This window comes from Nycticebus coucang, chromosome 9 (genome assembly GCF_027406575.1).
Source record: "Nycticebus coucang isolate mNycCou1 chromosome 9, mNycCou1.pri, whole genome shotgun sequence".
In the NCBI taxonomy this organism is placed as follows: domain Eukaryota; kingdom Metazoa; phylum Chordata; class Mammalia; order Primates; family Lorisidae; genus Nycticebus; species Nycticebus coucang.
The window spans coordinates 95,799,375-95,821,177 of record NC_069788.1 but is presented as its reverse complement, the minus strand read 5'-3'; the positions used below and the strand labels follow the sequence as shown (position 1 = coordinate 95,821,177).

Genomic DNA, 21,803 nt, shown 5'->3' with positions numbered 1-21,803 from the left:
TAGATATCTACCCAAGGAAAAGAAATTATACCAGAAAGATACCTGCACTCATGTTTATTGCAGCACTTTTAGCAATAGTAAAGATATGGAATCAACCTAAGTGGTCATCAATGGATGACTGCATAAGGAAAATGTGGTATATATACACAATGGACTACTGTTCAGCCATAAAAAAAATAATGAAATCATGTCTTTTGCAGTAACATGGATGGAACTGGAGGTCATGATCTTTTTTTTTAGAGACAGAGTCTCACTATACTGCCCTCAGTAGAGTGCTGAGATGTCACAGCTCACAGCAACCTCCAACGCTTGAGCTTAAGTGATTCTGTTGCCTCACCTTCCCAGGAGCTGGGACTACAGGTGCCTACCACAACACCCGGCTATTTTTTTAGTTAGAGTTGTCACTATTGTTCAGCAGGCCCGGGCCGGTTCAAACCCACCAGCCCTGGTGTATAGCCCTAACCACTGAGCTATGGGTGCCAAGCCTGGAGGTCATTATCTTAAGTGAAACAACCCCAAAACAGAAAGCTAAATACCACATGTTCTCGCCTATTATTTAGTGGGAGCTAAATAACATGTACACATGGACATTGAGTGTGGAATATAGACATCTGAGACTTGGGAAAGTGATGAAGGATGAGAAATTACTTAATGGGTACAAAATACATGATCTAGTCGATGGATACACTAAAAACCACACTTCACCACTATGCAATATAGCCACATTACAAAATCACATTTATACCCCTTACAATTATAAATAAAAATTTTAAATAAAACATCATATGGATGTGAGGCCTCCACAACTTCCTACTAAATAGATTAGGAGTTCCCCTTGACAAACCTCCCTTTGAGTACTTTCAACAAACTAGTTATTACAGATTATGGCTTCATACACACATTAAATCCTGCAACCAAACTGAGAATTAGCATGGTTATCCCCATCAGTTAGATGGGGACCTGGAGCTCAGAGATATCAAATAACTTGCCCAAGGTTACCCAACCAGTTGATGAGTAATTCAATTCAAACTCAGGAAAGATGTTTCTGGATTCTTGGCCTAGGCTGTGGAAAACAATAAATTATTTTTTTGTTTTGTTTTGTTTTAAGTCAATGAATATTGAAAGAATGAAGTCAGTAAATGGTACCAGAAATCAGAACGACCCATTTGGAGTTACATTGAAAATGGAAACTTGGATAACCCAAAGTGCATTCATATTTGATTCTGGATGACAGTTTGGGAGGAACATAAACATGTTCAAAACTCAGGCATTGTCAATTCAATTATGAGGCACCCCAAGAGAAGCCTTCTTGCCCTGACCTATTGCTGCCTCATGGGGCGGAGACTTGAAAGCTCAACTCCGATGCCACATTCAGGGACAGGTTATGAAGGTCTGATGGGCTACAACACGGCCCAATGTGCATTCATATTTGATTCTGGATGACAATTTGGGAGGAACATAAACATGTTCAAACCTCAGGCATTGTCAATTCAATTAGGGGTACCCCAAGAGAAGCCTTCTTGCCCTGACCTATTGCTGCCTCACGGGGCGGAGACTTGAAAGCTCAACTCTGATGCCATATTCAGGGACAGGTTATGAAGGTCTGATGGGCTACAACACGGCCAGCAGAAAGTGGTTAAAGGGCCTGGGAAGTGAGGAGCAAAGCCAGGCATAGAAAAACCTGCAGTCTCTTTAGCGGCTTACCTCTCGCAGCTCCAGTCTCTGGGCCACAGCCTCAAGGCTCTCCTGGCCAGTGCTTTCCACCGACAGCGTAAATTCCACAAACTCATTATTGAGCAGCTGAATCCGGGCAACCAGGCAGCTCTTGCTGGACACAGTGTAGCGCCGGGTGCGTTTCAGTTTCAACCCAAACGGCAGTGGCATCTTCTCCCTTCAAGAGCGGAGGCGTAAAGAGAGAAAAGCACCCCCACTAATCCAGCTCTGGTGACACCGGGAGGAAGCGATCCTGTCCTGGCTCCGGCTGCTCACCCAGCAGCCGCTGCCGCCATTAAAAAGCAACCGAGTCTCCGAAGGCCGGGGAAAGGGAACATCCACGCCAGCGCTGAGGAGAGAGGAACGCTGGTTACGTGAGCAATGGTTAAAAATCAGTCAGTGTCCAGAGAATCAGCTTTCCCTCTCCGCTGTAAAAAGGCACTCACTGTACCTGGAGGCAAGGTGGAAATTTATCATCAGAGCTATTTTGGGGGCCCTTGGTCAGACTCCACCCCTTTATTTTACAAATCTTGATAACTGTAGCTAACGTCAGATTGAGTGAGATAATGGCCAGCACTGCTTAATCCCAAATTTAGTAGTCAGCAGTAGTTGTCCTCTTCCAATTCTGGATAAAGTGTTGTTTTTCACAGGTAACCCTTTCGGGCTCACCAATACTTCAAATGTTAGAGTTCTCAAGTTTTTAAGTGAGAAAAGTGCAAGACACCTTCCCAAAGAGGTTCCAGTCCTAGACCCATTAGTCAAATTGACCCTGAAGGCAAAAGTGAGGAATAATCTGCTCTAGTTTTTAGCAGCTGTGAGATTCAAACAAGGTGAAGTGCTTAATAAGTATTTGTAGAACTTTTTCTGGCTTGTAAGTATTGACCTCATCAAACTGATTTACTGCGAATCATCATAAAAGACCCTACAAATACTTAGAAATACTAGAATTACTCGTTAGAATTACTAGAACAACAGTTCTGCAAACCCTGACCCCCGGCTCCTTTCTAGGGTAGGAACGCCCAAACCGGCGATGGACCTTCACCTAAGTGGTCCACTAGACAAGGGAGGCGAGGCCTTAAACTCCATTCGGAGTTAATGAGCAGACGGAATTCAGAAAACCCACGAAGCCACCCGGGCGGTGGAGACCTCTGGCTTCAACTCCTGCCGCACCCTCAGCACCCGCCGGGTAAAGGAAGGCGTTGTTGCTACGCCAACAGGTAATTTGGCAGGCCCGGAACTCTCCGCCCGCGGCAAGCGTTTCTGGACGGACGCGACCGGGTAGGACCAGCCCCTCTGGTCTTGAAAGAAATATTTAAAAGGGTCAGCTCGAGCCCTACAGGCGATGGGGACTGGGTGGGCTTTGTGTGAGGCCTGATGTGGAGCCCTAGGGCCCCCAAATAGGCTACTTACAACGATTTTAGCTACACCTATTGATTGTAACTTCTGAACTGAGGCAAATTGGGGGCGAACGGCAGCTGGGGATTTTTATATGAGCTGGATTTATTTTTCCACTAATCGAGTCAACAAACTCCCGGTTATTTCTAGAGTCCTGGGACGGTTCCCACCTTCTCTCTTCCTCTGCGCAGAGGATGCCCTCAAGGATGAATCGCTTAGCGTGGCCCGGCCATAGCTGCCTACGGTGACCTTGGACTGGAAACCTCGCGGAGGGACTAGGTCTGCCCCCAACCCTCTTATCTGGGAGACAGAACGCAGGCCTGAGGAAGAGAGCGGTTTTCTCAGCTTTCCACTAGGACGGGCTGACCTGGGAATCGACAGCTGTTCTGTCCGCTTTCCTGACTGCATCGCAGCCCCCAGAGGTGATGGGTACTCAGAGCTAGAGAATAGGGTTTATCTATTACCCTAGGCTTTGCCAAACGTAACATTTTGAAATTCCATTCCACAAATGTGTATTGCATCTCTTGAGTACAAGGCAGAGTAATGAACATCGTGAGAAATCTAAGACGGATCCTAAGCCGTCGCTGTCCTTAAGGAGATTACAAGCATGCTATAATTACATACGGAGCTCTATCTCTAATAAGAACTCAACCACGGTTTTCTCTGGCTGGCTTTTTGTTTGGGTTTTGATTTTGTTGTTGGTTTTTTTTCTTTAAATTTGTTTTTGAGCTCTCATTATCCCCAGACAGCAAAGAAAATAAAACAAAAAGTTAAAAACAAGGGATGTGAGAAGGCCAGGAAAAAACAAAACTGGAACTACCTAAAGTATTGTGTTAACAGCATAAGTGCCTTTTGTAGGTAAAAGCACCCTGGCAGGGGTCCTCAAACTTTTTAAACAGGGGGCCAGTTCACTGTCCGTTGGAGGGCCGGACTATAGTTTAAAAAAAAAAAAACTATGAACAAATTCCTATGCACACTGCACGAACGAGAACAAATACAATCACACAGCCTCATGTGGCCCGCAGGCCGCAGTTTGAGGACCCCTGAATAGGGAAACAAGATAAGTATTATAAAAAAGGGTCCCCACGGCAGTACCTTTTGATGCTCTTAGCTGTTTTATAGTTATAAATACTTGAACGTAGCTGAAGCAAAATGGAAAAAAATCAAGAAAGGAGAAATATACTAAGCTTTTAACTAGAAATTTGCCTGATAAACTACAGATGTGTAGACTTTAAAAGGTAATATAATACATAATGTATAACAAACTCTCACGAGATGAGCTGATAGACTTCAATTTTCTATACCAGTTTATGGTAACTGAAACAGGGTAGGTTAAGTAGTATAGATGAGAGACAAGATATTGCATATATGGAGAGAAGAATAAATATTTGAATTAAGAGCTGTTCAGAGGCAGTCTTTTCACTACATACAATTATGCCTGGAAGGTAAGAGATACTATATAACTTAATTATTGACTTAACTTCTGATTAAGCAAACTCAGAGTAAAACTTTAAATTGTCCCTTAGACTTTAAATGTATTACAGCATCAGGGATATTGAAAAGTCAATGTTTTCTCTTTTATTTTAGCAGATGTTATAAAGTTAAAAAGTTGATGTTTATCAAGTGCATTTTCCCCCAAGATCTATAAGAATGGCTCGACCTTTGCTTATTTATGTAAAACTCACTGTGTTAAAATAATTTGTTTAATCATTTAATAGTTTTTAAGGAAAACTAGGAGATAATTTATATACTTTTGTTATGTAGTAAGAAAACGAATATCTATTAAATTCTGCTCCAGTACAAGTTTACAAAAGGCAATCAGAGCTAATTGTTAATTCACTTTAATATTTCCAGTCCCCTTCCAAGTTTCTCAAATACACTTTAACTCTTTATCTTGTTTCCCGCCTTGTGCTCAGGTCCTCGCCAAATGTAATTTTGGCAATGTTGCTTTAAAATAATTACTAAAAAGAGAATGTATGGCATGTTTAGAGTAATATCTGTATCTATAGCATTAAATCAAACCTATGTTTCCTAAGGACAAAACTTGCTCGTAGGTACTCGAGAATAAAATGTCCTAGAAACAAAACACAACTACGTTCAGAGTAAAATTACTGTCAAATCGAAAACTTAAAAAAAATAAAATAAAACCCGTCAGCAACTATTAAGCATACAGCGGTTGTCACTTGTAGTACAAGAATGTTTTGACTGTGTTTACGAGCATACGCTATTATTATAAGGCTTTCTCAGCGAAAAAGAAAATAGGACGAGCACGCCAAGAGCGGCCAATCTAATCAGGATTTGCAGAAATCACAAGTCGGAATTTGCAGATCCAAGAATTTTTTTTCCAGAGTAAACACTCTTTACTCCAAAAACAAAACAAGGCGTTACCAAACAATCCTTCCCTGTGCCCGTTCTCGCCAAAGTTATCCGGCAAATTTCATATTTACATATTCTGAGAGGCATAAATATGCATAAGACTTGTAAAACTCTGACCCAGAATTAAGCCGCAATAATCAGCTGAGAAGTTCAGAGTAGAAATATGAGACCTCTTCTTTTAGAAATTACTCAAGTACACCACAGCGAACCTGGAAAAAGAAGACCTTTCTCTTTGTTACGTTCCTGCTATGGGTCTGGCAGCTGCGACTCATCCTCCGGTACTCCAAGGCTGGCCGGGGTGCTCCGGGGTCCCAGCGTGCGGACACACCCCACCGCTCCGCGCGGGCGCCCGCCCGCCTCCCGTCGGCCCGGCGGACCCCGGGCCCTCACCTGCTCCCGCTCCCGCATCCTCGGGGCCGCGCGCCCCGTTCAGCGGCCCGCCTCCCGGGGCCCCGCCGCGCGGCCGCCGCAGCCGCGCCCGCACACCAGTCCGCGCCGCGGCGCGCTCATGGAGCCCGCATGCCTCACTTCCTGTCTCCCAAAACTCGGCCCGCGGACCATTCCCCCGAGCAGAGTCCGGCAGCGGCAGTGACGGCGAGGGGAAAGGCCTGGGGGTGACTGGCCGATGAGAAACGCCACACAAAGAAGCCCACGGGGATGGGAGGAGGCAGAAAGACGGGCGGACGGACAGACCAGAGACGCGCGGCCGAAGCAGTGGAGCGGCCAGAGCCGGGCGTCCCTCCCCCTGGGCCGGGCGGGCGGGCGGACAGATCCGGGGAGGCGGTGGTGGCCGTGACCTCAGAGAGTTGGAATGCGGGCTCCCGGGTGCGGGGGAGGCGCGGACAGCTGCGACCGGCCGCCGGGGAGGGGGCGCGCCGCTGCTTTTTTTAATCGTATGACCACTTATTTTAAGAGTTTCCAAATAAAGCAAGGCTTTTAATAAAATGAAGGTATTATTTCGGTTCCAGGTAAAGAGTTTTATTCTTGTGTTATTAGGTGGTCTGTACTATGCTGTTATTGCTGGAGCTATTCCTTTACACTTGGACATTTCTGAAAACAGTTCAAATACGGTAGAACCTCTAAGTTTACCACCCAAGGGACTGTACCAAACTAGTCAACATACAGAGGTTGTCAACATATGGAGGTAGGCCTACTGTAGGTACATGTGGTGCATGTCCGGTCTATGAAAATTAGGTTAACTTAAGGAGGTGGTAAACTGTGGAGGTCTACTTCATTGTACTTTTCCTTTTAGTGCTTCTAAGGATATAGCCTATAAAACTAGACACTGATCAGTATTGAGTGGAAAAATTCCCCCCACCAAAGTGTTGATAAGCCTAAGAACTGTATGATGTGCAATACACACTAGAGCTATTAAGGATGAAGACTCCGTGTCTAGTTGTCTGGATTCAAAACCCCACTCCAACACTTTCTAGCTGGGTGACCTTGTGCAAATTTCTTAACGTCTCTGTACTTGTTTCCTATAAAATGGAAATAACAATAAGTAATATCCAATAACGTCTGTAAAATATACGTGAAGTGCTTCTTTAATGCTAGGCTCTATTAATAATGTTTATTATTGGGCGGCACCTGTGGCTCAGTGGGTAGGGCACTGGCTCCATATACTGAGGGTGGCAGGTTCAAACCCGGCCCGGCCAAACTGCAACAAAAAATAGCCAGGCATTGTGGTGGGCGCCTGTAGTTCCAGCTACTCGGGAGGCTGAGGCAAGAGAATCACCTAAGTCCAGGAGTTGGAGGTTGCTGTGAGCTGTGACGCCACCGTACTCTACTGAGGGTGATAAAGTGAGACTGTCTCAAAATATAATAATAATGTTTATTATTATATTATGTTACTGTACTGTATTATCATCACTGTATTGTGACACTAAGGAATAAAACTGTGTGACCTCAACAACACTGCAATAGAGTATTTATAAAAATATTTACACAGTGGTTACTGCACCAGCCACCTACACTGAGGCAGGAGGGTTCAAACCCAGCCCAGGACAGCTAAAACAACAAAGACAACTGCAACAACAACAAAAAAATAGCCAGGCGGGCGGCGCCTGTGGCTCAAGGAGTAGGGTGCCGGTCCCATATGCCGGAGGTGGTGGGTTCAAACCTAGCCCCGTGTCCAAAAACCACACACACAAAAAAAAAAATAGCCAGGCATTGTGCAGGTGCCTGTAGTCCTAGCTACTTGGGTGGCTGAGGCAAGAGGATCACTTAAACCCAAGAGTTTGAGGTTGCTGTAAGCTGTGACAGCACAGCACTCTACTGAGGGCAATATAGTGAGACTCTGTCTCAAAACAAAAATATTTACTTGGCATGTGCTTTGAGTAATTGGAACAGAGAAGTTTTTAATTTTTGTAAATTTTAATTTAAATCGGGCAGTGCCTGTGGCTCAAAGGAGTAGGGCACTGGCCCCATATGCTGGAGGTGGTAGGTTCAAACCCAGCCCCGGCCAAAAACTGCAAAAAAAATTTTTTTTAATTTAAATTATTTTTTCATACTATTTCTGGAAAGCTTTTTTTTTCTAACTTTGTTTCATTTAAATCTCATTTTCTTCAACAATTACCAAATACTTAAATACTTACTATACCTCAGTTATGTCCCTGCACACAAAGGTCTAGTGAATGATAAGCAAACCTACACACCACACACACACTACAAAGGGGCCTAAGTGGGGAGCACTATCATAGAGGTATGATGCTATCTGAGAACAAACCCTAGTGAGATTCAGCTTGCATCATGTACCTAAAGGCAATAAAATTACCCGTGTTTCAAATAGGAAAAAAATGATCAATTCTGTTATTAATTGACATTTCAACTAGCTCAATTTGTGTGTGAGTCCTTTCCTGGCCTCCCAAGCTAGAAAAATTGAAATTTCTCTTCTCCTTTTCTCATCTCCAGCCTGTCCTCAAGACCTAATATTTTCTCCTTTGAAATATCTCACCAATTCTTTCTTTCCTTTCTGTTCCCTTTGATACAGTCTAAATCCAAATCCTCATCATTTTACATTCAGATTATTACAATAGGGATGATCTCCCAGTACCTGGTTTCTCAGTTCTCCCTATGTTAGTACCAGACTTACTTCTGTCTTGTGTATAGCACTCTTGGTGGACTCACAAGGTTAAGCTTTTCTGCCTCACCTTTAGGGACTTCCATACTGGCCTCTCTAACCACCTTTACCACTTTCTTCTCTCCAGCATGCCCTCTACCCCCTTCAAGCAAGCTGTTGTCCCAGGCCAGCATCACCTCCTGTCCTCCTTCTATTTGTCTAAGCCTTCTGCTTCTCTCCAAGTCTCAATTTACGACTCTGCTTCCAAGACAACTTTCTATTCACCTCATTACATGATGATCTCCTCACTTGGCAAGAACTTTAAGTTGTTTCATGAAGGCTTCTTTTATATCTCCTAGAAGTCCTAGGACAGTACTGGGCAGAGAGTAGGCACTAAATAAAAACGTGTTAATTGAATTGGGAAGAAAATAAAAGAATTTTAAAAATAGAAAATGATCATAAAACCCAAGATATGTGAGACAACTGAGTTGAACTTCCTCCCTCACAGTCCACAGATGTCATTTACTAAGTACTTAAGCTCTATTTTCCCTCAACTATGTTAATTTGGCCGTAACATCCCCATAATAAGGCACTTGAACAACCCCTTCAAAATGTTAAACATAAAATTATTATTAGTTTATGTTTCGTAAGTAAGAAAGTGAGATAATTTATATGGTTCAACCCCTAAAGATACAAAAGGGTATAAGCGATAGGTCTCCTTCCCACCCTGTCTACTAGATAGCTCTTCTTGGGGTAACCCAGTGTAACCTCATTCCTGTATGTCCTTAAAGAAATATTTTGTAGCGGCTCGGCGCCTGTGGCTCAAGCGGCTAAGGCACCACATACACCTGAGCTGGCGGGTTCAAATCCAGCCCGGGCCCGCCAAACAGCAATGACGGCTGCAACCAAAAAATAGCCGAGTGTTGTGGCGGGCGCCTGTAGTCCCAGCTACTTGGGAGGCGGAGGCAGGAGAATCACTTGAACCCAAGAGTTGGAAGTTGCTGTGAGCTGTGAAGCCATAGCACTCTACCCAGGGTGACAGCTTGAGGATCTGTCTCAAAAAAAAAAAAAAAAAAAAAGAAATATTTTGTAGCAATACAAGCAACTACACATATGCATCTATACCTCCTCTTATCCAGAAGGTGGCATATTATGTGTACTTTCACACTGGAAGGTAATTCTTTCTAAAATAAATTAAAATAAACCCCTAAACTATATGTATACCATGGAATACTATTCAGCCATTAAAAAAAATGGAGACTTTACATCCTTCGTATTAACCTGGATGGAAGTGGAAGACATTATTCTTAGTAAAGCATCACAAGAATGGAGAAGCATGAATCCTATGTACTCAATCTTGATATGAGGACAATTAATGACAATTAAGGTTATGGGGGGGTGCAGAAAGAGGGATGGAGGGAGGGGGGTGGGGCCTTAGTGTGTGTCACACTTTATGGGGGCAAGACATGATTGCAAGAGGGACTTTACCTAACAATTGCAATCAGTGTAACTGGCTTATTGTACCCTCAATGAATCCCCAACAATAAAAAAAAAAAAAGGAAAAAAAAAAAATAAATAAACCCCTAAACATAAAACAATGAAAGATAAAAAGGTAAAAGGGAATTAAATTGTGGTTTGGATGGTACATTGACTAATGTTTTCTTAGGAGTTACAAAATCAATCTACTTTGATAGCATGGTAAATACCCATTGTACAATTTATCATTCTCTGCAAGAATCCAACTTGAATGAGTACCCTACCTCACAAAGACAGTCATCCCCTGGAAAGGGGGCTGTGAGGGCCAGAACTAAAAAAGTGACATCTTTGGTCTCTGAGCTCAGCCTACCACATTCATCAACACACCAGATGCAACACCTCTTCAGTTCCAAAAGAGTGAGAATTTTATGGATAGATTCCCCTGGATGTCAGAGAAAGGATGATGTTAGCAGGGTACTTGTTCAAATTAACAAAATAATGGAGAAACATGTCAGCCAATAGCAAAAGTGAATGCTGTAGCTTGTTAACTAAAAAAATTAATTAAGTTTGTACTTTGGAAAAAGGAGAGCTTTATTTCTCATAAAAGGTAGCAACCTATTGGGTGGCCATTCAAACAGGTTGGGGAAGCTGAGCCCTGGCCAGAAGCCAGACACCTGTGCTTCAAAGAGACAAAGGGAAACAGGATTGTATACTGACTGGGTGGTCAAATACACATATTTAACAAGCTATAGGATGAGTCATAAATATGAAGGGAAATTATACACACGTAATTGTGCTTTACCTTTCCCATCCCATCATGGCTAGAAACTAAGTTTTAAGGTGTTTCTGGGGTCCCCTTGGCCAAGAGAGGTACATTCAGTTATCAGAAGACTTAGGACTTTTAGTTCACAAACTGTAATGCTTAGTGATTTTGATCTAAGTGCAGACATGCCATGTAATAGTCACTGTGAATGGAGACCTATCCATTGATCCCACCTGTATTGGAAGACAGGTGCTGCAAGAAAACAGGTGAATGGACACATATCTGTCCTCAAAGATTCACCATTATATATTCATGAATATATAATGCTAGTAGGTGAGGAAATTTACACATAGGTATACTGTATAGTCTAAATGTATTATTAATACCTAGTTAATCACTGTGATCAACTTTTGCTTGAGTATGGAAAGACAAATAAAAGTTAAAAAAAAAAAAAACGGGAAAAGAAGAGGGAAAAAAAAAAAAGCATTCCTGGCTGGAGGAAACCCATCCACCCTCTGAAGCCCAAAAAGTAGCTACAAGATGGAGTCTGAAAAGCTAAGCTGAAGCATTACAGCTGACCTAGTCTGCTTAGCTCACATTTTCCCTGTTCCATTCCCCATCCCGTGATTATCTAGATAGGTTTCGCCACGATTGTGAGGATATTTGTCTCAGGAGGCTTTGAGGAGGCAGTTGCACATAGACAGACAATACGTGTTGCGATACTGGCAGAATAATGGTTACTTTGATAAAATGATTTTTTGACAATTTTCTTATTTTAATTATAGTGAAAATTACTTTATTTGTTTAAACATTTTGAATTGTTAGAAGGAAGACTACTTTGATGTTGTTTTCTGTCAGATAAAGTTAAAATTTTCTAGGTTTGTTTCCTGGTATTCCCATTATAAACATTATTAGAATTGTAATCTAGGCAGAGCAGAATTGAGGCTACTCTCCTTGTTCTCCAGAATTGCTGTCCTTCTGAAAATAAAGCTTGTTTGGACCTAATCCCCATCTCTTACATATTGACTACAGCTTCTTTGTCTGGTAACACCTCCGCCCTTGCTTCTGCACACACACACACACACACACACACACACACAAAAGCACATGTAAAGAATATGCAACATCCAGCTGAAATGCAGACATAAGAGGAGGCTGGAGATGACAGAGAGGCCAATGCTAAAGGGCTCATGACTTCATGGAGTAGGAGTTGGTACTTAAGCCTAACTTCAATGCTAATGCTCTTTTTTGGAAGACAGCCCAGAGCCCTCTTACTAACACTGTGGTTTGTTGAAATCTGGTCTTTGTAAAATCCCCTAGACTCTAGGGTCTAGAGGAAAATGTGTCATTCTCCTGAACCAGAGAACCCTTCTAAGTTGGAAAAGAACTATCATTGTCCATTTCAAGCCTATACTCTTACTTCTTTTTAATGGTTTCTCTTAGAGCATCATCATGAACACTGCCTTTAAAATGAGATATGGTTTATGAAGCAGTTTACAGGGAGGCACCTGGAACTGTCAGACCACCAAAAACCATTGCTTTAGTGGGATTCCTCCTCTGTGATCAAACACTTGTAACTTCTGAGATCTAAAGATAGAGTTCTCAGGCAGCCTTCTCCATAGTTGTAAGCTCATTGTCCTAAAGTTAACATTTTCTTGAATACATTTTAATGAAAATGTTCTTTTCCTTCTTCTTTTTTTTTTTTTTTGAGACAGAATTTCATTCTGTGCCCCTGAGTGCTCTGGAGTCATAGCTCACTGCAACCTCAAACTCTTGGACTCAAGCAATCCTCTTGCTTCAGCCTCCTGGGTAGCTGGAACTACAGATGTGTCTTATCACACTCAGCTAATTTTTCTATTTTTAGCAGAGATGGGGTCACACTCTTACTGAGGCTAGTCTCAAATTCCTGAGCTCAAGCAATCCACCCACCTCAGCCTCACAGAGTGCTAGGATTACAGGCCTGAGCCACTGTACCCAGCTGAGTCTCTATTTTTTTTTTTTTTTAATTGAGATGTAGTCTCACTTTGTCACCCTTGGTAGAGTGCCATGGCGTTATAGCTCACAGCAACCTCAAACTCTTGGGCTCAAGCGATTCTCTTGCCTCAGCATCCTTAGTAGCTGGGACTACAAGCTCCCACCATAATGCCCAGCTAGTTTTTTTGTTTAGCAGGTCCGGGCTGGGTTGGAACCCACCAGCCTAGAGCATGTAGCCGGCACCCTAAATGCTGAGCTATGGGCACCCCCCCCCCGCCATTCTCTATTTTTAATAAAATATTCTTCAATATTATCTAAACATTGAGAATTTTGTACCCAATAATGGTAAAACATGTGTTTTCATTTTTAGTTCTGAAATGGTGAGTAAAGGAATTGAAATAATTTATCTGTCTTTTGGATTTTGTCATGAAAGCATCTTTTTGTTCTGACTCCTAGCAAAGTCATCTGGCTTATTGCAAGCATTTAATTTTTAATCATCTGTGAGCCAGGCACACACAGTTCAAAATGTTTCACAAATATCAACTTATTTCTTCTTCATTATAACCCTTTCAGAGAAACTAGTATCATACCTATGCCACAGATGAGGAAACTGAGGCCCAGAGAGGATAAGAAATTTGCCTGGTCTCAGAGGGAATGGCAGAGCAGGAATTCAAACCCAGACAATTTGGCTCCAAGATTCTTGTTCTCAGTCACTTTATTCTGCTACCTCTCATCAATGTCCAATGAGTGTATGATCATTTATCTTTGAGGAATGCCTTTGTAAATTAGGTCTTTAATTTCCTTTACCTTGTTAATATTTTGCTTACTATGTGTCTAGCATCCTGAAAGAAAGTTTGGAGAAATAAAAAGACCTGCAGAGAGTTTATAATTTTGCTAGAGAGGACAAACACACACCTGCATCAAACAGCATCACTGTATACTGTCATGCAATCGATTCTCAGCGTTTTGGCTAAGAGCAAGTATGGAGAGTATATTCTTATGTTTGTAGTTCTCATATAGATGCCACAGGAATTCAGAAAGAAAGATTATGAGAGATTATTAAAGGACCATGTGACACATCCTAGTTGGCCCCATGACTCCTGCTCTCTTGCTTTTTACACTCTGCATAACCTCCCTCCTGGCCCTTAAGTATGGATTGCTTCCACCTAATGAAGATGGCAAAGACGAGGATTTGGGAATGTGGTTTAGTTAAGAATTTGGGTTAATGAAAAATTCGGTCATCAGCAGCATAGAGGTGACAACGGAAGTCCTGAGAACAAGAGTAGTCCAAGGCTGGGTGCAGTGGCTCATGCCTGTAATCTCAGCATTTTAAGAGGCAGAAGCGAGAAGATTTATAGAGCTCAGGAGTTCCAGGACAGCCTGAGAGAAACAGAGACCTTGTCTCCATTAAAAATACAAAAATCAGCTATGCTTGAAGCTGCACGCCTGTAGCCCCAGCTATTCCCCAAGTACTCGGCAGGCTAAGGCAGGAGGATAGCTTGCGCTCAGGAGTTTGAGGTTGAAATGAACTGTAACAAGATCACGGCCCGAGCGCGCGCGCGCGTGCACACACACACACGAAGAAATAAAAGAAAAAGGGCTGTCCAAAGGAGGGAGTTCAGAGAGGGGGAAAGGGGGAAAAGCCCCCGGGGGCCGGGAAAAAGGAAAAACAAATTAAACCCAAGACAGCCAGTGTAGCACCACAGCCAAAGTGAAGATGAATTGGTTCCATTGCTCTGGATAGTCCCATTTTCTCTCCAAATGTAGTGAGTGCTACCTCTAGGAGGCATTCTTTATTTTACAGGTATGAAAACGGAAGTCTCCGCAGTTGAAATACCTGGACCACTACCATAATGCTTTGAAGGTTGGATTTGAACTCAGACCTCACAAAGCCCTGGATCTTTTTGCTACAGATTTAATTCATCCGTGTTACCCAAAGGAGAATAAAATGAATAAATGGACTGGCAGGAAGGTAAAGAATTGAACATTGCTCAGGCGCTGAAGAGGAAGAGAGAAGCCAGCCCACTCCCAACCTACCGCCTTCTTCGCTTCCAGCAGAGGTCGCAGACAGCAGGTTCCGCGGGAGGAGTGCACATGCGCAAGCGCATGCGCGCACAATTCGGCGCGCCGGTCCGGCGGGGGCGGAGACACACGGTGCTCGCGGCCGGGGGCGGAGCGGCGGCGGGAGCTACTGGGGTGGCGGCGACTGAAGCGACCGTGGCTGGGCTGCGGGGTAGGAGACCCCGGCAGGCTCTGAGTAAGCGAAGCGCCGCGCAGTGCTGAGCCTGCTGCAGAACCATGGAGATCGGCACCGAGATCAGCCGCAAGATCCGGGTGAGGCCTGCGTCGACTGGCGCTGGGCAGGGGCGGGAACTGGGCCTCGGCAGGCTGGCAGGCGGTTGTCAGGAGTAACGGGGACATTGGGCCCGGGTGGACGCCGCGGCCTGGCCATCGCCCGGTGTTACTAAAAGGGCTGTAGCGCCGGCGAGCGGCACCTCCTTGCCCAGGCCACCTCAGAGCTCGGAGAGTAAACGGGGTTGTGGCTGAAGAAGTAGCGGCGGGGAAACGGAAGGACGCGTACAGGGCCGGGTGAGGGCCACACACCGCGGCGCAGTAAGCCTCCCTTGGTCGGCAGCTAGAGGCGGGCGCCACCGGGGCCTGGAGTGGCGGGAGGAGGGGTCAAGGTTCCTCCCCACCCCCACCCGGGCTGCAGACGGGGGCGGAAGGTGAGAGCACCAGCATAGTTGCCTCTGCTCTGTTGGTTTGGTTTTCTAGAGCCGACTTTCTCTAAATGCACCTTTGCTTTTTTTTTTCTTTCAGAGTGCCATTAAGGGGAAATTGCAAGAATTAGGAGCTTATGTTGGTAAGTCCTTGTTATTTTTAGTCTTGTAGAACTTAGAATTTGCAACAAGTTGAAATTTAGTGAATGTAATTTTTCCATCATACTTTGGACGTTAGAGAAGATCCCTTTCAACCTTTTTCAAATATGATACTAACTAGTTTTCTCCACTTTTTGCACCCTTTCCTTTTTTCCCCCAAACTCCCTTCTACTGTGTTTTGAAACATTTGGTGTCCTCCATTAAGGCTTTGTCGTGTTTTCCATGTTTGTCTGAATTTTATTTTCCGTTTGTTTTTTTTGTTGTTGTTCTCGATACGTTTTTCTTGACTTTTGATTTCAGAACCGTTATTTTGGATGTGAATGGTTGATGATTTCTGGCACTTGCCTTTGTAAGGATTCGATGAGTTTTATTTTAAGATCTGTTTTCTTTTTTCTTTTTCTTTTTTTTTTTTTTGTGAGACATATGTTGCCCTCGGTAGAGTGCTGTGGCATCACAACTCACAGCAACCCCCAGCTCTTGGGCTTAGGCGATTCTCTTGCTTCAGCCTCCCCAGTAGCTGAGACTGCAGGCCCTGGCCACAACGCTGGGCTATTTTGTTTTGCAGTTTGGCCAGGGCTGGGTTCGAACTTGCCACCCTCAGTATATGGGGCCAGCGCCCTACTCAATGAGCCCCAGGCACCGCCCTTTTCAGATCTATTTTCTTCCTACCTCTTTCTTTCTTCCTTGAAACAGTAATGTGTTCTTTAACCTTATATAATAAGTTGAGTGTTTACTGTGGGCCCAGGCACTGTGTTTAACTATTGCCCTGTATATGCATTAACTAATGATAATCCGCCCGGAGAACAGTGTGAGGTAAGTGATAATATTCTCTATATTCTTGTACAAACAAGGAAACTGAGGCTTTGCCTGCTTGAGTTTTTATGGATTGAGACTTAGGTCTATCTGACCTGAAAGTTGGTGCCTCCTATAAAAATAATAGATAGCACTCACAATAGTGGTTTTCAAACTGTGGTAGAACTCATAAAGTCAAAACAGTTTTCATACTAATACTAAAATGGTACTTGCTGTTTTTGACTATTTTGACATGTGTGTTGACCCACGATTGATAAAATTACTGGCACTTTACCATAAATCAAGATAGTTGCACCCAACTCTGCTAGAAATCATATTCATATCACTCCCCCGTTATAATTAAAATAACAGAAGAGTTTCATTTAAGAATGTCATTGATGGAAAAAAAAAAAAAGAATGTCATTTATTTAAACCCTGGACTATTTTTTTTAAATTTAGAGACAGGGCATTGCCCTGTTGCCCAGGCTGGAGTGCAGTGGCTAGATTATAGCTCACTGCTGCCTCAAATTCCTGGTCTCAAATGATATTCCTGCCTCAGCCTCCAGAAGTGCTAGGATTACAGGCTAGAGCCACCGCTGCTGACCTAAACACTACTAGACTATGACTACATCTTTTTAATATTGGGTGTAAGGAAACACATGGTGCCCATAAAACATTTCTGCTGTATACTGAAATGTGATGGTTTTAAGGAAAATAATTTATATGATGAGAACTAGATTGAGTCTCACTTTGTCACTCTGGGTAGAGTGCCATGGTATCCTAGCTCCCAGCAATCTCAAACTCTTAGTTTCAAGCAAACCTTTTGCGTCAGCCTTCTGACGCAACACCTGGCTAGTTTTTCTGTTTTTAGTAGAGATGGGGTTTTACTCTTGCTCAGGCTGGTCTCGGATTACGGAGCTCAAGCAATCCACCCACCTCAGCCTCTCAGAGTGTCATCTTCTTTAACTTACAGTAACATCTTCTTTAACTTCTTATAAGAACTGAAAAACTGGTTACGTACATTAGGGTACTTGGCAGACATTTACTTGAAAGTTAGCAAAGGAAAAATTTCGTAGACTTTGTTGCCAATGACAAGTTGGGCTGTTGAGCTTTCACATTAAAATTAGAATTTTTGAAAATCTGTGCCTGCCTCCATAAGCTTGACAGCTTCTCAGAACTTGAAGAATTTCTGATGAAGTCTATGGCAATATTAACAAATATTTTATATTGTGTATAAAAGGTATGAACATGTCAGTGATTTCCATAGCTCAGCAAACTAATACTTTCCAAATCACTGATGCTTTTTTTTGTTTTGAGACAGAGTCTTTGTTGCCCTCAGTAGAATGCTGTGATGTCATAGCTCACAGCAACCTCAAACTCTTGGGCTCAAGTGATTAGGCGACCGCCACAACACCCAGCTATTTTTATAGAGACAAGGTTTCGATCTGGCTCAGATTGGTCTTGAACTCATAAACTCAGGTAATCCACCTGCCTCACTCAGCCTCCCAAGTGCTAGGATTACAGGCGTGAGCCACCACACCTGGCCCCTGATGCTTAATGATACAAAATTATGCATACATGGGCCGCGCCTGTGGCTCAGTCAGTAAGGCACCGGCCCCATATACTGAGGGCGGCGGGTTCAAACCCGGCCCTGGCTGAACTGCAACCAAAAAATAGCTGGGCGTTGTGGCGGGCGCCTGTAGTCCCAGCTACTCGGGAGGCTGAGGCAAGAGAATCGCTTGAGCCCAGGAGTTGGAGGTTGCTGTGAGCTGTGTGAGGCCACGGCACTCTACTGAGGGCCATAAAGTGAGACTCTGTCTCTACAAAAAAAAAAAAAAATTATGCATACATTAAAGATCCATTAAAACTGCAGGATGGGATAGTGGATTTTTTTTTTTTTTTATTTGGCCGGGGCTGGGTTTGAACCCACCACCTCCGGCATATGGGACCGGCGCCCTACTCCTTGAGCCACAGGCGCCGCCCGGGATAGTGGATTTTTATGTAAGAGTCCAAGAAGGTGATTGAAATAGTTTGAGATTCTGTATTGCTACTAGCATTTAAGAAATTACCACTTACTGAGTTTTGGTGTATTTTCAGAGAAGAATATACACAATTACAGGAAGCCTCCAGGTTACGAACAGGATAGGTTCTGTAGGTTTGTTCTTAAGTTGAGTTTGTGTGTACGTTGGAATGGGTACATTTACCTGTAATAGCCTCCGTTTGTAACAGTGGGTCGTAGTCAGTGTTTGTAACTTGGGGACTGCCTGTATTTGAAAAGGCTACTCCTTTTTCATTTTTTTTTTTTTTTTGTGGTTTTTGGCCGGGGCTGGGTTTGAACCCGCCACCTCCGGCATATGGGACCGGCGCCCTACTCCTTGAGCCTCAGGCACCGTCCGGCTACTCCTTTTTCAGCGGCATATCTGTCTGAGATCAGGTTTTCTTTATGTTCTTCAATCAGAACAACATAGCAGAACTGATTAAATGCAGAAGCAGAAATTGGAATCCAGCTGTCTTTTATTATTTTTTTTATTAAGAATGACGAAAATAGGAAGGAAAGAGAAAGGAATGAAGGAAGAAGTGGGGGAGAGAAAAAGAGAAGACAAAGGGAAGAAAGAAACTTTTTTTTTTTTTGAGACAAGGTTTCATTCTGTTGCTGGACTAGAATGCAGTGGCATCTTTATAGCTCACAGCCTCAGTCCAACTCCTGGGCTTTAAGTGATCTTCCCTCAGCCTTCCAAATAGCTGGAACTACAGGTATGCACCACCACACTTGGCCAATTTTTTATAGAGGCAGAGTCTCACACTTGCTCAGGCTTTTCTCAAACTTTTGAGCTCAAGTGGTCCTCCCACCTCGGCCTTCCAAAGTGGTAGGAATATAGGTGTGAGCCACTGTGCCCAGGCCAGCTATATTTTAAATTAGATATTAAAAATATTTGTAGAAAGTGCTGGGTGCGGTGGTCCACGCCTGTAATTCCAGCCTCTGGGAAACGGAGGCAGGCGGATTGGTTGAGCTCAGAAATTTGAGACCAGCCTCAGCAAGAGCAATACCCTGTCTCTAAAAAAAATAACCAGGGATTGTGGCAGGTGCCTGTAGTCCCAGTTACTTGGGAAGATGAGACAGGAGAATCACTTGATCCCAAGAGTTTGAGGTTCCTGTGAGCTAAGACGCCATGGCACTCTACTAAGTATGACAAAGTGAGACTCTGTTTCAAAAAAATAATAAAGGGTGGCGCCTGTGGCTCAGAAGAGTAGGGCGTCAGTCCCATATACCAGAGGTGGTGGGTTCAAACCCTGCCCTGGCCAAAAACTGCAAAAAAAAAAAAAAATAATAATAATAAAAAGGCCAGTGTTCGTGCCGATTTTTTTTTTTTTTTGAAAATTTAGTTCTAATTAAAATAACATTTATGTTAATATAATTGGGTTTGTGTTTAATATAATGGATGTGTTACTTTGAAATAAATACCTTAAAAATTCCCAGTTTTAGTTTTGAATACAGCAAATATCAATAGATATTCCCCCTCATAAATCTGAGAGGGGCCTGGGACCAGTTGGATAACTGCTGGTTAGTTAATGGAGTACTTAACCACTTGCTGGGGACTGTTCGTATGTGGTCTGTAGTCACTATTGTTATAAGACTTGAACAGATGAAAAAACTGAGACTCAGAGAAGATGAAGCTAAACCAGGATTTCCAGGATTTTTATTTATTATTTGATTTGATTTGATTTTAAGCTGTTGCCCTGGTTAGAGTGCTATAGTGTCATAGCTCACAGCGGCCTCTAACTCTTGGGCTCAAGTAATTCCTCTTGCCTCAGTTTTTCTATTTTTATTAGAGACAGAGTCTTACTTTTGCTCAGGCTGTTTCAAACTTGTGAGCTTAAGCAATTCACCTGCCTTGGCCTCTCAGAGTGCTAGGATTACAGGCATGAGCTACCACACCATGTCTATTTATTTATTCTTTCAACCCTTAATGGATGCCATCTGTGAGCCAGGAACTTGTTTTGTCTTAAAAAGAGAAATCACAGAAGACTTGTGAGAACTTTCCTAATGATTCTTAAAAGGGCTACATAGAGCTGGTCAGTGCAAATTTTAAGATCAAAGAACTCTAGTCTTCTGGGTTCTTGGTGTGTCTTTTTCTTTTTTTGAGACAGTCTCAAGCTGTTTCCCTGGGTAGAGAGCCGTGGTGTCATGGCTGCCAGCAACCTCCAACTCTTGGGCTCAAGTGATCCTCTTGCCTCAGTTTTTCTATTTTTAGTAGAGACGGTGTCTTGCTTTTGCTCCTGGTCTTGAACTCATGAGCTCAAGCTGTCCACCCGCCTTGGCCTCCCAGAGTGCCCAGCCCTTGGTGTTTCTTTTATGTAAATTTTATAGTAGTAACTTGGTTTAAGAAGGAATGAGTAGGAGTCACTTAAGTTTGTTTACCTAGCACTATTGAAATGTGCCCCAGAAGTTACACATTAGTATAGCTTCTTTTTTTTTTTTTATTTATTATTATTGTTTTGGGTTAAATTGAGGGTACAAGGAATTAGCTTACAATTTTTGCATTTATTAGGTAGAATCCCTCTTATGTTTGTGTCTCACCCCCTACAGGTATGCCATATACCCTGACATTGTGCCCTTTAAGTGGGAACACACCCATCCTCCACCTCTTCCCCTCTCCCTTGTTCCCTCGCCCCTACCTTGAATTGATATGAGTTTTTCTTTCTTTCTTTGTTTTGTTTTTGTTTTTTTGAGACAGTTTCACTTTGTCGCCCTTGGTAGAGTGCTGTAGCATCATGGCTCACAGCAACCTCCAACTCCTGGGCTTAGGTGATTCTCTTGCCTCAGCCTCCCAAGTAGATGGTACTACAGGCACCCACCACAACACCCAGCTATTTTTTGGTTGCAGTCTGGCCGGGGCTGGGTTTGAACCTGCCACCCTCGGTATATGGGGCCAGTGCCCTACCCACTAAGCCACAGGCGCTGCCCAGAGTTTTTCTTTCTGATGTGGGTGTGTATTAGATCCTTTGCTGGCTTAGTTTGTCTTCTACTTAACTGAAAGTTTTTTTACAGGCAGAGACTTCATGTTTGCTCTGTCCTAGTAACCTGGCAGACAGCCCTAATGTTTCACAAGTGTTGATTAGATAAGTTGGTTAACAGAGTCACCATTAGACTCTATTTGAGCCCATGCTTATAATCCCAGCACTTTGGGAGGCCTAGACAGGTGCATCTCTTGAGGCCAGGAGTTCAAGACCAACCTGGGTAACAGCGAAAACCCTGCCACCCTATCTCTACATAATGAATAAGAAATATCAGCCAGGCATGGTGGTGTACAACTATAATACCAGCTACACAGGATGCTGAGACAAAAAAGTCACTTGAACCCAAGAGTTGGAATCT

At 43.3% G+C, this 21,803-nt stretch overlaps 2 protein-coding genes across 11 annotated transcripts in view; one reads left to right on the top strand and one right to left on the bottom strand.

The window, feature by feature from the left end:
• The window catches only part of PTPN21 (protein tyrosine phosphatase non-receptor type 21), a 93,980-nt gene extending 87,991 nt beyond the window's left edge, over window positions 1-5,989 (bottom strand). For both annotated transcript variants that reach the window (XM_053600988.1, XM_053600989.1), the window contains exons 1-2: window positions 5,875-5,989; window positions 1,705-2,062 (exon numbers count right to left, since the gene is read on the bottom strand). In XM_053600988.1, coding sequence (XP_053456963.1) covers window positions 1,705-1,884 — 180 coding nt within the window. In that variant the 5' untranslated portion in view covers window positions 1,885-2,062; window positions 5,875-5,989. The remainder of the gene's footprint in view (window positions 1-1,704; window positions 2,063-5,874) is intronic.
• An 8,914-nt stretch (window positions 5,990-14,903) lies between these two features.
• Window positions 14,904-21,803, top strand: part of ZC3H14 (zinc finger CCCH-type containing 14) — a 56,990-nt gene continuing 50,090 nt past the window's right edge. For 8 of the 9 annotated variants that reach the window (XM_053600986.1, XM_053600982.1, XM_053600984.1 and 5 more), the window contains exons 1-2: window positions 14,904-15,089; window positions 15,576-15,618. In XM_053600986.1, coding sequence (XP_053456961.1) covers window positions 15,054-15,089; window positions 15,576-15,618 — 79 coding nt within the window. In that variant the 5' untranslated portion in view covers window positions 14,904-15,053. Of the gene's footprint in view, window positions 15,090-15,575; window positions 15,619-21,803 lie in introns of those variants that run through there. The other variant, XM_053600985.1, reaches the window with a different exon arrangement.